This window comes from Pristis pectinata, chromosome 44 (assembly GCF_009764475.1).
Source record: "Pristis pectinata isolate sPriPec2 chromosome 44, sPriPec2.1.pri, whole genome shotgun sequence".
In the NCBI taxonomy this organism is placed as follows: Eukaryota; Metazoa; Chordata; class Chondrichthyes; order Rhinopristiformes; family Pristidae; genus Pristis; species Pristis pectinata.
In genome coordinates this window covers 44,219-66,532 of record NC_067447.1, presented here as the reverse complement: position 1 = coordinate 66,532, position 22,314 = coordinate 44,219, and the positions used below count along the sequence as shown (strand labels likewise).

Below are 22,314 nucleotides of genomic sequence, written 5' to 3'. Positions count from 1 at the left end.
AGACATGCAAAGGTTAAGTTTGTGGGCAAGGGTCTGGCAGATGGAGTACAACATTGGTAAATGCGAGGTCATCCACTTTGGAAGGAAGAATGGAAGATCAGTTGAATGTGTAAATGGTGAAAGACGCCGCGTGCTGTTTGCAGAGGGACATACGAATGCTTGAGCATGAATCACAAGAGGTTGGTTTGAAGCTGCAGCAGGTTATCAAGAAGTCAAATGGAACGTTGGCCTTCATTGCTGGAGGGATTGTATTTAAGAGCAGGGAGGTTATGCTGCAACTGTACAGGGTACTGTTGAGACGGCACCTGCAGTGCTGCCTGCAGTATCTGGTCTCATTAACTGAGGAAAGATATTCTGTGTTTGGAGGCAGTGCAAGGGGAGCTTGATTCCGGAGGTGAGGACAGATTGAGTCGCCTGGGACTATACTCGCGGAGATTCAGAACATTGAGAGGGGATCTCATAGAAACATATAAAGTAATGAAAGGAATAGATAAGGTAGATTCAGGGAAGTGTTTCCATTGGGAGTTGAATCTAGAACTAGGGGAAATAGCCTCAAGATTCAGGGGAATAGATTTAGGACGGAGATGTGGAGGAACTACTTTCCCCAGAGAACAGTGAATCGGTGGAATTCTCTGCCCAGGGAAGCAGTGGAGGCTACCTCGTTAAATATATTTAAGAAACAGTCTGATATATTTTTGCATATTTGGGGAAATAGGGTCATGGGGGAAAGGACAGGTCGGTGGACCTGAGTCCACGGCCAGATCAGCCATGATCTGTTAGAATGGCGGAGCAGGCTCGACGGGCCAGATGTCCTGCTCCTGCTCCTGCGTCTTCTGTTCCAAGGACACGGAGTGATTCACTGATAAAGCTGCGGGTTTAGTTAATGATTATCACCAGGGCCCGATCTTTAACCAGGGTGTGTTCATTTACTTGCAGAACCCAGAACGCAGCCTCACTGCCGTTCGCTGGGCACAGAATCCGGAGCCTTCGTCCAAGGTAGGACACAGGATAAACTGAAAAACAATTACTTCAGAGATTTAGCATGAAAAGGGGGCAGTCTGTTTGTGAACTTTCACTAAGGTCGAGAAATTGTTGAATCGTGGGTCTGTAACAAATTCGATCTTGCGAGAACTAACGATTTTCTGACTAAGTCCAGCGGGACCTGGTGCTGTTGGAAGCGTAACTGAATGTACCGCACTTTCCGCCCAGTTAGAACAACGAGCAAACGCTGGGGAGGTGGTTGTTCCTGTAGCTCCGAACCGTCCCCACCCCATTGCTTCCAGCAGGAGAGCGCTGACCCTTCAACCCTCACTGATCTCACACTCTGGGGTCTGCTGCTCCCGGACCGAGGGAGCCGAGGCTTCGGTCTATTGATTCTTTCGCTGCCGACATCGACACTATCTGCCCATCCCCGATTACCCTTCAGTGGGTAGTTGCAGGAAATAATGAGGAAAACTGCCCACGTTGTCGTTGGAAGTGATGCTCCCAGTATGTAGGCTGTAGGTGAGACCTGTTGTGGATCACTGCACACAGTGTCGGTTTCCTTGTGTCAGAAAGAACGTGAATGGGTCTGTAGTGGTTCATGGAAGGTTCATTGGAGAGATCCCTGGACTGTGTGAGTTGCCTTGTGAGGAAATGTGTGTCAACCTTGGCTTGTTTTCGCTGGATTAGAAGAATTAGAAGGGACTTGATCTTTTGCGCTGGTATTGGATCAATGAGGGGGACTTGATTGTAACCGCTGGTATTTATATGAATGAGAGGCTGAGATCACAGACGGATCAGCTGTGATCACAGTGAATGGTGGAGCAGGATTGTGCGGCCGAATATCCTGCTCCTTATTCAATATGCCAGCAGCAACATCTGACAAAAAAGTGTCCCGGTGAATTTAATATATAGAGCTTTCCAATCACACCCAAAGAGAAACGGTTGCTGTATCTGTAAAATAAATGTGAAATCAGGGAAATAAACCAACGGGAAGAAAGTGAGTGGTCATAAATTTATTTGACTGCTGCAGTGATATGGTAACATTTCCAGTAAGTGAACACATAATTGAAGGTGAAGGACATTCTTATCTTGCTGTGGACTTTAGACTTGGTTATCTGCAGGAGATGATAATCTCGGCACAGTTGCTGCATTGCCCATTACTGTAGTGGTCCAACTGGGCACAACAGTTGAAGATATCTTTGTAAACGGTCTGAAGCCGAGATTCGTGCACCCCCAAGCAGCGGGTGCACAGTCACATCTGGAGAAAGGAACGTCCAGTGTTCACAAGGAAAGGTCATTCCAAACGTGCATCGTTTCACCAGAGTTCACAGTTCCCTTCATTCTGCTGTCTCTGTCCAATAAACCCCAGCGATCTCTGTCCTCAGCCGTCGCTGGGGTTTATAGTCTGACAATAAACTGGTTCCAAGGTGAATAATAAATCAAAGCGACTGCACCATCCCAACCGAACCAGGATGCGGATCGTGACTCCTCTCTGGAGCAGATCGAATTGCCGAGGGAAACGTACTCATTGTCACCGTGCGCTGAAGCAGTTATTTCAGACAGAAGAACATGTTAGACATATTTGCTGAATGAGGCACTGGTTCAATACAAGCGTTCGGGAATAGGGTGTGGAGGTCCCTGCTGATGAGGCTGAAGTCCATGTTTGTGAGCATGTTATCAACTGAACCTCACCCAGGGTGTGTTCATTTACTGTTAGGACCCATAAAATTCAGGTGCGCGGATTCTCTGGAACAGAATCAGGAGCTCAGCACAAGGTCAGGGCACAGATTGTGCTGGGCAACATTACGGCGTTTTAATAAGAAAATTTGTTACGGCAGTATTCTGGTACTTCTCCCAGTTCAATATTATCGTTAAAATTGTCCAGCTTTATCTCTCTCTCTCAGTGCCTATGACGCCTTGTGGCATGTAGGGCGATAATGAAACCTTTCCACTCTTGCCTGTCCTGTGCTATCTCCTCTACAGTGTCCCATGTTTTGTTCCAAGATGTAAGCTCCTTTCCGACTGTCCGGCGCCAAGTGTTCTTTGGTCTTCCTCGTTTCTGTTTTCCTTCAGGACTCCATTTTAGAGCTACACGACTGATATTGTCATCTTCTCTTCGAAGTATGTGTCCAATCCATCTGCAACGTCTTTTCGTAATAATTGATCCCATTCCCTCCATATTGCAAGTTCCAAGTAGTTGCTCATTTGATATGACATTTGGCCAAAATATGCGAAGTATTCGGCGTAAACATTTTGTATGAAATGTTGAAAGTTTCTGCAGATCAGCCTTGTTAACTTTCCAACGTTCTGAGCCATACAATAAAGTTGATAAAACACGACTCTTGTATAGTTTGTGTTTTGTCTTCATACTGAATTGCTGGGATTTCCAAATATTGTTCAGTATACTAAATGTGTAACCAGCTTTGATCAAACGACTTTTAATATCTTCACTTGTTCCTCCATCCTGCTTAACAATGCTGCCTAAATATTTAAACTTATCCGTTACAGGTAAATTAACTCCATTTAATTTTTAAAAATGTTGCTGAAACGATAATGAAATATAATGCTCCAGCTTTATGGATCTGAAGAAAGCTGCGTAACATTTTTTACATAAATTAGGAATCTCCTGTAGCGAAATATAAAATAAAACTTCCTGAAGTAATCTCACCGGCAATAGTGTTGATGTCTATTTCCCATTTGGAACCCCACCACCAACCCCAAACCCCCTCCCCTTTAGGGGGTGACATCTCGAGATATTTCATGCGCAACGGAGAACCTAAATATGTCCAATTACCTTGTTTCCAACAACAGGGCGTCACAGACAAGGCCGTGGACCAAACATTGTCAAGATGGGGATTGGGTAACCTAGATAGGGCCCGTGGGTAATGACAATAGTTTTAGAGAATTACAATGTTATAATCCATGCGTGTTAATCGCGATTAACAAGTACATTAGAACATGACACAGTACTGTGCTTCCTTTTACAGACAGGATATTCAGACTGAAGAGACTAGACAGAACTCTTTAACCGGGAGGCTGTCCAGTATCAAGGGAAAGATAATAACACACAAAATTCAATTTGCCTCATCAGAATCATTGCAGATGGTTCACACGGAAGACAATGTACGCCGGTGGTTGGGGGAATGAACGATCAGGTGGAGGTTGGGTGTCAATCAAGGGCTGTTTTGTCCTGGATAGTGTCGATCTTCTTGGAAGTTGGTGTTGCACTGATCGAGGAGAAGAACACCACAGCACACTCCTGACTTGTCATTTCTAGACAGTTACAATAACTGGGGTTGTGACTGGGGATCGGACACTGTGTGACCCACCGAGGACGGGGCATGGGGAGATCGGATAGTGTATGATGCAGGGAGGATGGGCACCGGGGGCATCGGACAGCTTGTGACCGGATGAGGGTTGGTCCCGGGTAATAGGAGAGTCTGCGACTCGAGGAGGACGGGCCTTGCAGAAATGAGTTTCTGTAACCCAGCGATGTACCGTTGGATCAGAAACTGCCTGTATTGCATCACAAGGCAATGCTTTCCTTCGACCTCTAATATTGTCCAATGGTCCTATTCATATTGTTTATTACAGAGCACTGGAATTTGGGAACACCGTCATGGCTGAAGGTACCGGCGGGGGAGGAGATGCTCTGTCCTCCACATTCAGCAAATACACAGGTTTGTGCAGCCTCATGTAAAATATAACTATTAACCTGACAGGTGATGTAGAAGCGCTGCAAATAGCCGAGGTTCAGAAAGGAAGAGGGAATAGGGAAGGGGCTGAACACAAGGAGAAGAGAGAGTTGACACCTACAGGGGCAGAACAGTCACCGGTGGAGGGATACAAGAACTGACTTATAAATCAGCGTAATGCTCAAGGACTGGGACCAGGAGAGGTTTCCTGGACAATAGAGTGAGCCAAGAAGCAGGAGCCAAACCCAGTGGAGCAGTATTGGTGAGCAGGTAAGACCCACAACAGGAGAGTGATAGTGATGGGGTGTTCTCTGTCAATGGAGGGGAATTAGGAGGGAAAGCTGTCCTGGTTGTTGGGGCTGAATGTGCCCTATTCTTCAGTCTGAATCAGAAAAATCATTCCAGGGATATTTGAAATATCAGATCCAAGGGAGATATGATCTCGAGTGCAGGAGTTGGGACTCCATCGGATCGGGCTGTCAGTGAGCTGGTTCACGTTGCAAAGCGTGGGGATGAGACCATGGTGTTCAGAACCAGATTTAATAACTGATTCTGACACCGCGACAGGTGAGATTTTGCAAACATAAAAAAATAATTTAGTAGAAAAGCTCAGAAGTTCCACCAGATGTCAGTTGTTGAACAGCGGTTGACTATCATTGACTCAGTTCTAATACCACCCAGACACAAAGGTAGGTATTGACTTTGAGTACAACAGGGTTGTTCACAGAGTAAAATATGGTTAATATCAATGAGGCAAGGGATGTGGAGGTTTCAAACAAACTGATACGGTGCCACCGTGTCTAATTTAGTTCGTTGATGTCCAGAGTCACAGATCATACAGAACAGAAATAAGCCTTTGACCCGACATGCCGCTGACAACAATCAATCTATCTGTACTCATCCCATTTAGCAGCACCTGGTCGACAGCCAACAATACAACTCGAATCTAACTCCAGGTGTTCCTGAAATGTTGTGAGCTTATCTGCATTCCCCACCTTCTCGGGCAGTATGTCCCAGGCTAGACCATCCTCTGGATGTAAGTAATTCCCGTGATCCCTTCTGACCACCACTGAGTAAAGTGCTTTACAATCTTCTCGATCAAATACCTCCCATAATTTTCCATACCTCTATCCTATCTGCCTTTGCCCGTCTCTGCTCCAAGGAAAACGAGCTCAGCGAATCCAGTCTCCTCTTATAGTTGAAGACTTCAGTCCCAAGCAACATCCTCACGATCCTAGTCTGCCCCTTTTCCAGTGCCATCGCATCCTTCCTATTTAAAGTATGTCGACCAAAACTGCACACACGTTTCCAGCTCTGGCTAGTCAATATTTTATGAAGTTGTAACAAGATCTCCCTGCATTTATATTCCGTGTTGCAGCTAATGACGGCGTGTTTGTTGAACGACACCTTCACCACGCAATCTATGTGTGCTGCCACCTTCAGGCATCTTCTGATTTGTACATCAATGTCCCCTTGGTCCTCAATCCTCGCCGGGATCCTATCATTTGTGGTGAATATCCGACCCTTATTTGACACCCGCCAAGATGCATCATCTGACTCTTATCAGGATTAAATGTGATCTGTCATTGCTCCGCCTAACAAGTTGAATGGCGATCCCCGAATGCTGGTTCAAATTCAGCCAGGGCGGTTGACATAGTTCGTCAAGTAATTAAAATAATTTTTCATTCATTGTGAAAGGCTCATGTCAGTAATAGCTGCAATGAAATTATCAGAGTACCCCCATCACATTTTGGAATAAAAATCCGGTCTCATCCTTCCGGCCTGTGTGTGTCCACCGTCGCCACTGAGGCCAATTCTCAACAAGAGCAGGGATCCCCTGCCATCAAGAGCAGAGATCCCTCCCTCTGAACTAAATGACTGCTTTTGCCTCTGTTGATGTATATTAAGCCAGGATCCATGTGTTCCTAACTTGGGCGAAGGAGTGAGAGGACCACAGTGCTCCTTGGAACATTGACTCAGTGGAGAAGAGGGGCAGTGTGGTAGTGCATGGCATCTTGTTGAATTTCAAGATGGTTGAAGTGAGCGTGGTGGCAAGTGAAAGGAGAGTGTGTGCCCGTGGTCATGGAGAGGATTTTACAATACGATGTATAGGTGAGGGCAACAGGTCTTTGTCCCACCAATAATGCGCGCTGGCCGTTTAAACAGGAAGAAAGTGATCACAGTACGTTTTACAAATCCACATGGTAGCACAATGGAACTCAAGGCAGAAAAAGACTTCTGTTAAAATTGGGGAGATCTCCCGTTTGTTTACAGGATTAGGTGTGTCTCGGAGAAGGGGGCAGTAGATTTCCAAAGGTGTTTGGCATCATTCCAACCTGGATTCTATTATTTCAGATTTATATGATTATTTGATGTCATACCTGAATTTAAATTCACAGCAGCCGTTGTAGAGGCAACTGTGTAATCAATCACTTTGAGTGCCCGTCCGCTGTAGAAAGTGCGCTGAATTGGGTGCTTCCAGTTGGAATGAGTGACGCAGCAGATGACCCAGGGACGGGCTTTATTCCAGACAATGGTGATGTACTTCAGGATGTCACTGTGACCTGCAGATGCTGCGACTTTCCCCATGCACCTATTGCTCTTGGCCTACGTGGGAGAGCTTATGGACTTGAGAGGAGGTGAAAGGGCTTGGACAGGGTACGGCAGGAACGAGTGTCAGGGCTTGGACTGGGGAGGGTCGGACTCCGGGCGGTGTGTTTTGTGGGGAAGGGCGAAACGGTCAGGGCAAGGGTTTTTGGTGTGCCGGAGCAGGGCTTTATGTTTGGGCAAGTGTTACGGATATTTCTTTCTATTACCAGAACCGAATTCTGCAGTCTCTGAGCTGCTGACACAGTGGGACGATGAGCAACTGTTCCAGCTGACAAAGATCTACCGGCAGAGACTGAAACAAGCGATTGAAGAAAGGGTTGAAGGACTCAGCTGGATGTTGAGACAGGAGGACCATTTTAGTGGACAAGATCATGAGGTGAGTGAGAGGAACACTGGGAGTTCAGTTCATTTCCACAAAACGGACGGCATCAGAGGAACGAGAGACCAAGTTAAGTCTCTCTCAGAATCTCACATCCCGGAGACTGACCGCTACAATGAGGACACTGATCTCTGATCAGTTTGTCTTCCACAGATCTGCCATGCGATCTAAAACCCATGAGGTGGGGAGAACTAACGCTTGTAAATTTTGTCACCTGTTGCAATCAAACACGCCGTGCTTAGCACAATGATATGGGAGCAGTGAACTGGTAACCAGTGTCAGAACTGACAATATAATTCAAGCCATCAATATCATTAATCAAGATGGTGTTGACTAAAAGATTCTTCGGAAGGCAAGAATGAGCAAATCTTATGGTTACAGCCGCTTTATTAGATATATCTGGACCACATCCAGATTCCTCTATCTTGTCTTCATTTACCGTTGGCGCCACGGAGTGGTTTAGCCACGTTGTTCTGAAGCGTTCCTCATATTCAGGGACGACCTCAGTGTTCTTCTCCTTGCATCTGACTACCTTTCCCCAGTAAGTTGCTGTTGTTTTTTTTATATACAACCACATCTTAATGGCATACCAACAGCCTTGTAGATTTTGCTTATCCTCTCCTATGTCAGAACCAATTTACGTCAACTCGACGATGAGATGACATAGTGACCAGAATTTGTCTGCATCATATGGGTGCAGTTAGTATATATTGCTAATACATAGAAGTCAGTCCATGGATTTGAACCTCCTTTTCGGATCTGGGACGTCTTTGGACCACCTATCAATCTTCTCAGATTCAGCAGATTTGTGAGAAAACGAGTGTCTTCTCTCATAGGATCCGTCGTTATTCCTGCGCAGCTTCACTTGTTTGGTCTTTGTCGGAGCAGGTCGAGGTAAGGCTGCCAGTCCTATTTTCTCACCATTGGCATCATCAGCTGAATCACTGGAGGTCACTGCAGCATCCGTGCCAGGTCGATTCTGCAATCCCTCTAATTTCAGATAGAGGAGCTGCTTTGGGTTATTGTCTGATGTAAGGGGTGTATCCCAAGGGAGGGTGGGGCAGAGACAAGACGGCCCCTCGCGGTGCTTCTCCACACTCTCAGGTTGTCTCTCAGTTTCGAACACTTCACTTTGACTCTGTCACATGTCTCCTCTTGTTCTCTCACTTGTTCAGTTAACAAACATATCCGTTCTTTAGATTTTTCACAGTCTTTAGCGTGTTGAGTTTATAACTGAACACATTCTCTGAGAGAGAAAAACTAGTAAAGCTGCGGAGAGGGTGGTGGTGAGTATCTGATGGGGCAAAACTGTGGGAATCATGCAGATGAGCCATAAACAAGGTTCTCTGGTCAAGAAGTGAATGGGAATAAATAGAAACAGAGAAAACAGATAAAATGAGCTGCAAAATACAGAGCGGGAAGACGCACACAGCTGGCCGAGAATTTCCTCTACTTCCAGACAAATTAAAACAGAAAGATGGGGGAAACGCCAAGGAGCTGAGCCAATATCACAGATGGATGACTGATACAGACAGGGAAATCATTACCCGAAGGTCTAGAATTCAATGGGCTGCAACGTCCCCAGACTGAAGATGAGGTGCTATTTCTTAAGCTTGCTTTGGGAATCATTGTAACGGTAAAAGCGGCCAAAGACCGATAGATCAGATCGGGGACGGATGGAGAATTAAAGTGGCAGGGAATGGGAATCTCAGTGTCGTCTTTGCAGACTGAGCACAGAGTTCCGCCAAGCAGTCATCCAATCAGCATTTGATTTTGCCAGTGCAGAGGACACTACATTGTGACCACGGAATGCAGCACCCCAGATTGGAAGAAGAGCAAATGAATCACGGCTTCACCTGTAAAAACCGTTTGGCTCCTGGTCAGTGGAAAGTGGAGAGGTGAAAGGATATGTTGCATCATTTGCGGTTGAAAGGGCTGTGTGCTGTGCGCAGGTGGTGGTTCATGGTTATGGGCCAAACGCAGGCAAATGGGTCGAGTTTCTACAGACTTCATGGTCGGCATGGATGGGTTGGGTAGAAGGGCCTGCCTTTTCCTGCTGTGTATCTCTGACTGGAATGGAATAGTGGACCAGGGAGTCAGGAATGGAACTGTCCCCGCTAAATGCTCAAAGGGAGACGAGGGGAAGATGTGACTGGTGGTGAAGTCGCTTTAAAGCTGGCAGAAATGGCGGAACATGATCTGTTGAAGGAGGAGGCTGGTGGGATGGAAGACGAGAACCAGGGGACTGTTTGTTTTTTCCCCCAGAGGAGACGTGGTGAAAGCAAAATCGTGGAAATGGGTGAGAGGCGGTCAAGTACTTTGTTCATGGTGGCAGAGGGAAAGATCTGGTTTGGGAAAAATGATGACATTTTGGAAGCACATTTACGTAAGTGTCATCATTTGCAAATGGAGGAACTTCGAGAATGGAAGAGAGTCTTTTCAGAAGGCAGGGTGGGCGAGGAGTAGTGGAGGGATCCATTGGTGTCGGTGGGCTTGTAATGGATGTTAATAGGGAGCCTGTGTCCTCAGATTGAGAGAGATGCAGGAATGAAAGGGGAGAGTCAGGGGTTGACTGTGTGAAGATGAGGGCAGGGTGTAATTTGGCAGCAAATGTAATCCTGAGTTATGCGTGTGTACAGGAAGCAGCACCAATGCAGTCATCGATGTATCTAACAAAGAGCTGAGGGGCTAGGCCTGGGTGCCACTGAAATAAATACCCTATCACATATCCCACGAAAGGACAGGCACAGCTTGGGCCCGTGTACGTGTCCAAGGCTACACCTCTGTCTTGAGAAAGTGAGTGGTTTGAAGCAGTTGTTCAACGGGAATGCAAGTTCAGCCTGATCAATGACTATGTTGGTGGAGGGGAACCGTCTGTTCAAGGAAGGTGTGGAGGGCCCTCAGACCATCCTGATGTGGGATGGAGGTGTAAAGTCATTCTGTCAATGCTAAATAGAATGAGCTTTGAGTCAAGGGAATTGGAAACAGTCAAAGTGGTGCAGGGCACAGGTGGTGTCACGGAGATCATCCAAACCCATCGGGTTCATTATTGTCAATGGGGCACGGAAAACTTACGAAACACACTAGGTCTTGTCTACATGTCAACCCCAACCTTTCTGATCCCACCATTGACAGCTCGTGGTCTCAGAAATTACTCGATTGTGTAGAACTGGTAAATTGGTTTATTATGTCACATGTGCTGAGGTACAGTGAAAAACTTGTCTTGCATACTGTCCATACAGACATTTCATTACAACAGTGCAATGAGGTAGTGCAAGGTAAAACAATATCAGTGCAGAATAAAGCGTTACAGTTACAGAAAGTGCAATGCAGGTGGACAATAAAGTTCAAGGCAGATTGTGAGGTCAAGAGTCCACCTTAGCATTCTAGGAGACTGTTTAATAGTCTTAAAACAGCGGTACAGATGCTGTCCTTGAGTCTTGTGATGCACTTTCAGGCTTTTGTATATTCTGCCTGATGGAAGGGGGGAGAAGAGATAATAGTGGGGTGGGTGGGGTATTTGATTATGTTGACAGTTTTCCCGAGGCAGCGAAGTGTAGAGTCCATGGCTGGGTTCCCTGATGTGCTGAGCTGTGTACACAACACTCTGCAACTTATTCCGGTCACGGGAGGAGCAGTTGCTGTACCAAGCCGTGATGCATTCGGGTAGGATGTTTTCTCTGGCGCATCCATAAAGATTGATGAGGGTCGACGGGGTCATGCCAAATTTCTTGAGCCTCCTGAGGAAGAAGAGATGCTGGTGAGCTTTCTTGGACTTGGCGTCTCCGTGGTTGGACCAGGACAGTCTATTGGTGATGTACACTCCTAGGAACTTGAAGCTCTCAACCTTCTCTACCTCATCACCGTTGATGGAACCAGGAGCGTGTGGACCGCCCATCTTACTTAAGTCAATGACCAGCTCTGTTGTTTTTCTGACATTGAGAGAAAGGTTGTTGTCTTGACACCATGTCACTAGGCTCTATATCTCCGTTCTCTTCTTCAATTCAATGTTTCTTCACATTCAGCAAACTACAGTGGTATCATCTGCAAACTTCTAGATGAAATTAGAACGGAATCTGGCCACACAGTTGTGAGTGCATTGGAGAGAGTTGAGGCCGCTGCTTTGTGGGGTCCCAGTGTTGAGGATAACCGTGGCGGAGGTGTTGCTGCCTATCCTTTTTGCAGTCTGTTGGTCAGGAAATTCAGGATCCAGTTGCAAAGGGAGGTGTTGAATCCCAGGTTCAGGAGTTTGGTGATCACTTTGCTTGGGATTATAGTATTGAAGGCAGAGCTGTAGTCAATAGACAATAGTCTAACGTAGGCGACTTTACTGTTCAAATGCTCCAGAGATGAGTGTAGGGCCTGGAAGATGGCATCCGCCGCAGACCTGTTTCAGCAGTAGGTGAATTGCAGTGGGTTGAGGTTTTCATGGAGGCTGGAGTTAATGTGTGCCATGAACCAGCCTCTCGGACACTTCATGATGGTGGATGTCAGAGTCACCGGGCGGTCGTCATTAAGACACGTTACCTTCCACGGCACTGGGATGATGGTAGTCTTAAAGCAGGTGGGAACCTCAGACTGAAGCACGGAGAGATTAAAAATGTCTGCAGATACCCCTGTAGCTGGTCTGCGCAGGATCTAAGGACACGGTCATGGACACCATTTGGGCCAGATGCTTTCTGCAGGTTCACTTTCCGGAAGACTGATCTCATAGCTGCAACAGTGACTTTGAATTCAGGTGCATTGAAGGTTGTCGGAGTGGGTGGGCTGTTGTCGGCAATTCTGCCCAACTTCGTTGTGGAGACGATTATGCTGTGTAAGCCCTGCCACAACAATTGGTGAGGATTTCCTCCCTGCTGGTGTCTCTGACCAAATCAGCAGAGGAAATGTGATCGGTAGTTGGTTATTTCTATTTTATGGCTGTTTCTTTCGGTAAAACATTGTTCCTTTTTGCCAATGGATCTGCAGTTGGTGCTGGTTTGTTTTTAGCCGAATCATGAAGGATGAAGTGTGAGAAACATGGATGTCATGTTCCAGACTTTGCAAAGGTTGGAAACTGTTCCAGTGAAAGGCCAGAAATGTAAACCTTGTTCCACTGTCCACAGCAGACGATGCCTGACCTGAGTATCTCCAGCATTTTGTACTTTTATATTGCATTTCCGTCCTCTGAATAGTTTTCCTATTGTATGGGTGCGCCATGCGTTCAAGCAATAGCATGTTGTAACACGGGGTAGGGGGAACTATGGTGTCTCGTCTGGTATAGCAATGCTCTGAGTAATTTTCTTCAGCTGGAGTTCTGAAGCTCATGATGAAATTGTCATTTATAGAGAGTCATTGAGCTCGCCGAGAGGGGAAACCGGGCAGAGAGTTCAACGCTCTTCTTCAGTTTGGTGTCGGGGAAAGGATCCCGGGCCCGGAGGGTGATGTGGGAATCCTTCGTGAAAATGCGGAATCAGTTACCAAAGTTGGACAAAATCCTGAAAGAAATCCAGGAGCGCGGTACGGTAAACAAAAACACTGAACACAAAGTCACATTTCATGCAAGATTCAGCAGTATTAGTCAAGTCCGGTTTCATGAAAGTTCATTGATTTCAACAGGTCCTGATGCACATGAAAACATAAACATTGCCCGAGGTTTATGTGAATTACCGGCTCAACTGAAAGGTAAGCGATGAAATGCATATTTCAAGCTAATTACTTGTCAAAGACCAAGTTTGACTCCAGCTGCTTGTTCAGAGGTTGGCAGAATCTGGAAGTCACATGGGTGGTTAATGAGATGGACTGGCCTTGGAAATCAAACCAACCCATAGATTCAACGTAGGTTTCCGATCACCAACACTTTGATTTCCCTGACACCTCAGAATCTTTGTCACTTTACAATTTCTGACAAACACATCACTCACTACAATGCAACATTTCAACAAACCCAGCATTTAATTTATCTGAGGCCTTCACATTGCCATTGTCCTGACACATTCTGACACACTACACACTCCTGGACGGGCTCTGACACACTGTGAATCTTCACTCATTCCCAGTAAGGTCCTGACACACTGTGAATCGCCAGACTCTCCCAACAGTGTTCTGACACACTGTGAAATCCCACACACTCCTGGCAGGGCCCTGGCACACTTTGAAACCCCACAAATCCCTGGCAGGATCCTGACACACTATGAAACCCCACACACCCCTGGTCGGGCTCTGACAATCTGTGAAACCCAACACACCCCTGGCAGAGCCCCTGACACACTGAATCTCCAGACACTCCTGGCAGGGTGCTAACACACAGTGAAACCCCACACACCTCTGGCAGTGACACCCCACACACCCCCAGCAGGGCCCTGACCCACTGTTGAACCCCACACACTCTTAGCAGGGCCCTGACCCACTGTGGAACCCCACACACTATTAGCAGGGCCCAGACATACTGTAAAACCCCACACACCCCTGGCAGGGCCCTGACCCACTGTGGATCCCAACACGCTCCTGGCAGGTTCCTGAAACACTATGAATCCCCATTGACTTCTGGCATGGTTTTGAAATTGTTAAGTTCATTTCTGTGTCACTGTGAAGTCCAGCATTTCGTGTTTCTTGGTAAGCAGTCATGTAAGTGCCATCCTGTTACTTTGTATTTTTCGAGTAGCAAGCGAGGCAGTGAATCTCATTACAATCTTCCTGCTCATTGTTCTGACAGTCTGGTGCCGCAGTGCTCCAGTCGTTGTGGTTTATAGCACAATCTGAACTGGTTTTCATCAGAAAATGCAGAGAAGGAGGTAGTTCAATGTGAGACATCTGGTATGTTTCAATTTGTAGAATTGAGATCGGATCGGCGAAGGTAATAGAGGTATTTTTATGGCAATGCTTTAATCAGAGGTTGGGTGGTTGAGCGGGTAGTTCAATCTGGTGATGTCTTTATGGTGTCTTCTAGTATGTAGACAGAGCTGTGTTCTCTTCGATCAATAATATTTTCACTCAAGAGTCATCTCAGAAACGAAATAACACAAAATAGAACAATTTCACTGCTGTGCAGGGATTTTATTTCTCATTGAAACAGGAAAAGAATGTCAGGACTGAGAATGTTTCAATGCATAAAGCTGATAAAGTAGCGTTTGCAGATTCAGTAACAGAATATAGCTGGGGCATGTATGGGGATCTGGAAAGGACTATGCTGGAAGTTAGGCCACCCGACACCCGACTCCACCGAGCTCTCCCTGTGTCCGTGGAGACACGTTCACTTTCCCATTGATCCATTTAACATACACACCTTATGATGAATCCTTGTTCAACTAACTGACGGCGAAGAAAGAAATTATTTTTTGAAGAAAATAATGCTTCTGGGATTAAAGTGCTTCTGGGATTCAAGATTCTGAGCTTGCTTCATTTCCTAAAATGGGAATTCAATTTTTAACGTTCCAGTACATCACAATGGGTTGCCAACATTTTGGACAAATAAAATATATTAAAACCTGAACCTTCACAAATCTTTTCTCATCTCCCTTTGCAGCTTCAGTTTGGCAGAAACATCGCCTGTGATCCAGCGACTGCAGAGTTGCATTCAATAATGCCCACCGATTATCTGTATTGATTGAGGAAATTAAGTGGTGGCTTTTTGTGTTCCGTACGTGCAGTATCACAGATAACCAGGCCATGTTCCACACACAGCAATAATATGGAATCGGAGGCGGGGAGGTTTAGGAAGGGAATGTTTGAGTTTCGATCCTCAGAAGCTGAAAGGCACAAATGCCAGTGGAGGTCTGGAAATTTGGGAGGAACAGAATGGCAGGATTGAAGGGCACAGGGGAGATGAGGTGTGTCGGCTGGAGCAGGCTGCAGAGACGTAGGAGGTGAGGACGTGGTGATTTATGAACAGGAATTAGAACTGTTAATTCAGGATTTAGCTGGAACAGTCCCTGTGCAGAGAGATGAGCGTGGGATTGTTGGGTGAACGGTGCTTGCTGAGAGTTAGGGGACGGGCATCAGCTTCCGATAAGCTCAAGCTGTGGAAGGTTCAGGAGACAAGGATCGACCAGAAGGCCAGAGAAGTCCGTCAGGAAGGAAGGAAAGCAGTGGGCAGTTTAAGGTGGAGGGATAAGACAGACGAGAGAAACAAGAGCACAGCGGAGGAGGTGGACGGATCTCATGATGGCGTGGATACAATAGCAGAACCTCGGCTCAGTCTCGCGTGGAACATCCAGTGGAAACGATCCATTAATTGTCTTTACCCCTCCCTGTGCACTGAACACCCGTGTAAAGAACCACACACTGATTGCAGATCCAGTGGAAACCGTGTCCATTCACAGACTGCCCCTCCCTCAATGCCGAGCGCCCAGATAATCTGCCCAAAGGCTGAAGCAACAGTCACCACCAGACGCCTTATTCCAGCACCAGACACATTTCCCCTCCCTTCTCCTTCCACCATTACACAGGGATAACGCCCTCTAATTCCCTGATTCTCTCTCCAATCTCCTTCAACACCATCTCACTTTATTGTGGACCCTCCTCTGTTCCTCACCTCTTCCCTTCCCATCATCAATGCACCTTCCTGGTGAAGTAGTGATTCACCACTTCCAGTTCGATGCATTGCATTAGATGTTCAAGATGTGGCCACCTGTAAACTGGGAAAAACAAACACAGAGCAGTGACCAGCAATACGACTCCCTCTCTCCACCGCAATCCAGCTGTCAAGAATGACTTTGAGCTTCCAGTTGCCTCAGTTTAATTTTTCCCTCTCTGTGTTTACCTTCAACCACAACCCAAATACACACTACCCCCAACCCCCACCCCACCCCACCCACCCCCCCCCCCCCCTTCCACAAAGCTCAAGGAGCAGCACATCGTTTTCCAGCAAGGGTTGTGACAGACCTCTGAGTTCAATGTTGAATGCAATACCTCCAGATAACCAGGCGTGTCAGTGTGTGTCTGATGCTGGGTCGTCAACCTGCAATGTCAGCTCAGTTATATTTCCCTCTCCACAGATGCTGCCTGATTTGTTGGCTTTTTTTTACATCAGCAAACATTGAGACTGAGGAAATTTTACATGTCCACATTGACCCTCACCAATTTTTAGAAATGCACCACAGAAAGCATCCTGTCCGGATGTATCACTGCGGCCCGTGACTGCAAGGAACTTCAGGGGGTTGTAGACACAGCCCAGCACATCGCGAAAACCAGCCTCCCCTCCAGGGAGACACAAGACACTGCAGATGCTGGAATCTGAAGCAACAGGCAATCCTGATAAATCCTGATGATCCAGGCGTTCGACTAGAAACGCTGACAATTCCCATCCTCCCAGAGATGCTGCTCGACCGCCTGAGTTCTTCCAACAGATTGTTTGTTGTTCCTCTCCATGAAGTCGGTCTGCAATTCCCACTGCCTTTGCAAAGCAGCCAACACAACCAAAGACCCCACCCACACTGGTCATCCTCTCTTCTCTCCCCACCCATTGAGCAGAAGATACAGAAGCCTGAGAGCACGTATCACAAGGCTCAAGGACAGCTTCTATCCCACTGTTATAGGACTACTGTACGGCCCACTAGAAAGATGAGATGAAATCTTGACCTCACAATCTGCCTAGTTATGACCTTGCACCTTATTGTCTGCGTGCACCGCACTTTCTCTGTAGCTGTAACACTTTATTATGCGTTCTGTTGTTTCTACTTGTACTACCTCAATGCACTGATGAGGACAAATGATCTCTGTGGATGGTGTGCAAACATTTTTTCACAACACCTTGGTACGTGTGACAGTAGTAAATCAATTTGCCAATTTAATTTACCAATTTATCGTTGTGTATAATACAATGCCCCTGCCACCAGACCGATCAGTTGGAATTGCCGAGACTTCACCACCCTCTCCCGTTGTACACCAGCACGATGCACATCATTGAGACTTGCGTGGTCTCCCCATGACACGGAAGTTCCTTTCCCTCTCTCCATCCCAGCTCCTCCTCTTCAGCTGAAAACATTCTGATATTACAACTTCTAACTCTGATAGGTCATCAATCTGAAACGTTATCTTTATTCTCTCCGCAGATGCTGCCTGACCTGCTGATCATTTCACACATAGTCTGCTCTTAATTAGACACAATGCCCTGTTCCCCATCTTTGCAGAGCAGATCAACGCAGGGCTTCTCAAACATAGGTCCACAAGACAAAAAAACAATACTTAAATGTAGCTGTAACAGAAGGTGTCCACGAAAGTGGAGACAGGATTGCAATGGGGTATCAGGGGAATTTTCACCTTCAAAGCTCAGTTAGTATCAGGATATGAAGATCGGATAAGTTCTGGCATTCATCTCTGTCAGTCAGGTCTCCGAATCGAGCTATACCTTCTGTACCAATGTCCATGGAAGTATTGAATCAAGATTCCATGAATTAAACACGGAATATTGAGTTGGAAGTATCAAGTTCTTTTCTCAATTGAGACATCTAACTTTGTAACCATTTCCTCTCTCTTTCCATGGAAGATGTTCAGGAGAAACACAAGGAGACTCTGCGGACACACACAGAAACACTGAGAGTGGAGACGATCCTGATGAGGGAGAAGGTGAAGGTTTTCCAGCTGGTGGATCGATACGCTGAGCTCACGGTCATTTCCACTGTTCGAGATCGGACACTTGTGGAACATGAACTGCTGGCAAGGGGCCGGGACCATGAGGAGTGGAGAGGGAAACATCTCCGGGGTGAGCTGGAAAAAATCCGGACTGATCAGTTGTTGCAGAGCAGCTTTTCCCGGAGTAAATCCAAATCTGGGAGTTCGGCAGCAGTGGCCGGAGTCCCGGGGATCGGCAAAACAACCATGGTGCAAAAGATTGTTTATGACTGGGCCACGGGGAAAATATACCCACACTTCCAGTTTGTCTTCAGCTTCAAATTCCGGGATTTAAACTCCATTAAATATAAAACAAACCTGAGGGAACTGGTTCTGGATCAGTATCCTTATTTTGGGAATATTCTGAGAGAGGTCTGGAAGAACCCAGAGGGATTGCTGTTTATATTCGATGGTTTGGATGAATTTAAGCACAGAATCGATTTTGCTGACAGTCAGAGAGACACAGAACCTCAGCACATGTGCCCAGATCCCGAATGGCGTTGTGAAGTTTCTGACATTGTGTACAGTTTAATCCAGCACAAGCTGCTCCCAGGGTGTTCAGTGCTGGTGACCACCCGTCCCACTGCCTTACATTTATTGGAAAAGGCGGAGATCAGTGTCTGGGCTGAAATCCTGGGATTCGTTGGTGAGGAACGGAAGGAATATTTCCACAGGTTTTTTGAAGATCAGACGGTGGCAGCAGCTGTTTTCAAATACGTGGAAGAGAACGAGATCCTGTACACCATGAGCTACAACCCCTCCTACTGCTGGATCCTGGGTCTGGCACTGGGCCCCTTCTTCACACAAAGACACAGGGACCCGCAGCGAGTTCCCAAGACCATCACCCAACTCTATTCCTACTATATTTACAACATCCTGAAAAACCACGGCCGTGAGATTGAAAGCCCCCGCGATGTGTTACTGAGGATTGGTCAGATGGCCTTCACAGGAGTGTCCGAGAAGAAGATTGTGTTTACAGATGGAGATTTGATCAAATACAGTCTGAAGCCTTCTCAGTTCCTCTCCGGGTTCCTGATGGAGCTTTTGGAGAGAGAGGATTGTGCCCGGAGCGTGGTGTACACATTCCCACACCTCACCATCCAAGAGTTTGTAGCCGCACTCGCACAATTTCTGACTCCAGATCGCAGGGATATCCTGAAACTCCTCACTGAAGCCCACAGCATGAAGGATGGACGATTCGAGGTATTTCTCCGTTTTGTTGCTGGTCTCTCCTCCCCAGCGTCAGCTCGGGGGCTGGAGGAGTTTCTGGGTCCATTTCCCAATCAAACAATCTGCCGAGTGATTGACTGGGTGAAGGAGAAGCTGAAACGTCAGAGTGGAAACACATGGAGTGAAGCTGGTAAAAGGAGCCTCCTGAACACACTGCACTACCTGTTTGAGTCTCAGAACCGTGGACTGGCTCAGGCCGCACTGGGATCTGTGGAAACACTTTCATTCAGTGGATTGCCGTTGACACCGATTGACTGCGCCGTCCTGTGTCATGCTTTTGGGCTCTGTGATACAATAAAACACCTCGATCTGTGGGGCTGCTACATTCAGTGTGAAGGGCTCCAGCGGCTGGGACCCGGGCTGCACAAATGCCGAGATTTGGTGTAAATGTTCATATGTTTCTATTTTAAATAGTTAAACTTTACAGATCTGTATTGTTTCTGTGTGACTCCCTCCCCCACCTCACCCTCCCGGTGTAACTCTCACCTTCATCTGTTTCCTCGGCGGGTCTCTCTCCCCTACCCCCACCTCCGGTGTGGCTCTCTGCCCTCTCACACCCACCGCCTCCTCTCTCCTTCGGCCCGCAACCCTGATGGGTCCACAAAAACACCGAGCCATCCACGACCTAGCCACTCTCCTACCCCCTGCACGTCCACTCTCACTCCCCCGGCATCCAGCACGTCCCCTCACAGCCATCCACACTGTCTGCCCAGCTACTCTCCCTCCCTCGCCTATCTACTGACCGGCCTCTCTCTCTTCGCAACCACCCCCCCCCCACACCCGGCCAGATCACTTCTCCCTCCCTCCCACCACACCCGGCCCAGCGCTCTGGTGCCTCCCCCACCCCTGTCGCAGCCACCCTTCCTCCCCCTAAGTCTAACACTCCCTCACCCTCCCTCTGTTGTAGTTTTGTTCTCCCCTCCTAACGAGCTGCGTGTGGGTGTCTCCCCCCTCCCCCGCCCAGTCTCTCTCGCTCGCTCTCACACACACACTGAGACTGAAGGTGGAGAGTTTACACAGCACTTTATTGGATAAATTACTGACATTCCGTGAGTGACCGGGAGCTGGGCACTGAGGGGGGAATTAGTGATTAACGTCCTGAAGTGTCTCATGTAATATCCAAGTTATATCCTGTTATGTCAGAGTCTGACTGGACCCCGGGTGTGAATCAGTTTGTCCCTCACTCTGTCTGTCTGTGTTTAGACTGGGGAGCAACGACCTTGGAGATTCTGGAGTGAAACTGGTGTCTGCGGCTCTGAGGGACCCGGAGTGTAAAATACAGAGACTGGAGTAAGTCCCAGACTGTGAGAGATTGTGTTTACTGTCACTGGGTGTCTGACCCTGAACATTAATGTGGTCAGTAATTGTGTTACTGATAAACCCTGGGGATTTGCACCGTCTCCTGTCTCTCTGTGTCCCTCACCTTCACTCTCTCTCATCTCCAGGCTGTGGGGTGTCGGTCTTACAGATTCAGGTGCCGAGGATCTCGCCTCCGCTCTCAGTACAAACCGCTCACTGACGGGGCTGGACCTGGGATCAAACTCCCTCACAGACCGATGTGTCCCCGCTCTCCGCCGCCTCATCCTGACCCTCCCGAGTCTGGAGCGGATCTGGTGAGTGTTTGTGTTGATGTTTAATGTGATAAAATCTCAGTGGATGGGTGGGGGTTTCTGGTGCCATTTGTGTGTGAGTGTTGTTGAAACATGAGCCCCAGTCCCCAGTCACTGACACTGATGTGTAATCTGTTTATTCGCTCTCTATTCTTCACCTTGTTCAGGCTGCGGGAGAATCGGTTCAGTTCAGATGGACAGAATCAGCTGAAGTCCCTGCAGGGAACCAGACCCGGAGTGAGGGTGGACCTGTGAACGTCCCAATGTACAGACATCCCCGCCCGCGGGACGGGAATATTTTTTGGCCGGTTTCCCGCCCTCCCCTTTAAACGCGCGCGCTCCCGGTTGAAATCCCAATGTCCGCCACGGAGCGCGTTCCCCCTCCCGCTGTGACGTCAGGGGGAGTCCCGCTGACACGTGACCCGACCGCTGACACGGAGATCCGGGGCTGGAAGACCCCAGTGCCGCCCTGGGGGAATTACACAGACAGGAAGGTCCCGGGACAGACTGGGACACGGGTGATCGAATTCAGTGGCCGGGTTTGTGCGGAGTCGAGGACACCAGTAACGACATTCACTGTCCGGGGTGGCGCTCAGTGTTGGACTCCAGCGATGGTATTCTGTGCCCTGGGTGGGGCTCACTCTGGGACACCAATAATGACATAGAGTGAGACGTCGGGGGGAGGGTGGGGGTCGGGGTTGGGCGATTCGCCGGGTTAGGAACATTTCTAGCCACATTGTTGAGGGGGTTGGGGTGGAATTTTCCCTCCATACATCAGCCTGTGTATATATCCGTGATAATGTCCTCAAGAGATAACCCCAGACCTGCAGCTTTCTCGGACACGGCCCTGAAGTGTGATTTATAACCATTCTGCTGTTAATTTGAGTGAAGACAGAGAGCATCCGGCAACACATTCTGGTGCGGAATGACGCTGATAAAAGGGGCTGATTGTTCAACCTGCCGCTCAGTGTCGCTGGTCTGTTCATTGTGCGCGAATGGCCCTGAACTGTAAGCAGCTTATTTTACCCGAACGTCAGAAAGTCACTCAGTATTTAATTTATAATCGGCAAACTGAACACAATAAACCGTGGTCAGTTCAGTTCTGAGTTCTTGTCTTGGTGTCTGACTTGTGTCTGTCTTGAGAGAAACGGGCGTCCGGACGCCAGAGTGACACAGAGCGCCTGTATTTGCGGAGCTGTAACACTGCTTCAACAGC

At 47.7% G+C, this 22,314-nt stretch overlaps 1 protein-coding gene across 1 annotated transcript in view; it reads left to right on the top strand.

Annotated features, from left to right (window-relative positions):
- The window catches only part of LOC127566648 (uncharacterized), a 105,267-nt gene that overhangs the window by 47,343 nt on the left and 35,610 nt on the right, over positions 1–22,314 (top strand). The window contains exons 16-25 of the mRNA XM_052009164.1: positions 937–996; positions 2,090–2,277; positions 4,579–4,664; positions 7,499–7,665; positions 12,996–13,167; positions 18,134–18,349; positions 19,400–19,871; positions 20,692–20,778; positions 20,934–21,101; positions 21,266–21,335. Of these exons, the coding sequence (XP_051865124.1) occupies positions 937–996; positions 2,090–2,277; positions 4,579–4,664; positions 7,499–7,665; positions 12,996–13,167; positions 18,134–18,349; positions 19,400–19,871; positions 20,692–20,778; positions 20,934–21,101; positions 21,266–21,335 (1,686 nt within the window). The remainder of the gene's footprint in view (positions 1–936; positions 997–2,089; positions 2,278–4,578; positions 4,665–7,498; positions 7,666–12,995; positions 13,168–18,133; positions 18,350–19,399; positions 19,872–20,691; positions 20,779–20,933; positions 21,102–21,265; positions 21,336–22,314) is intronic.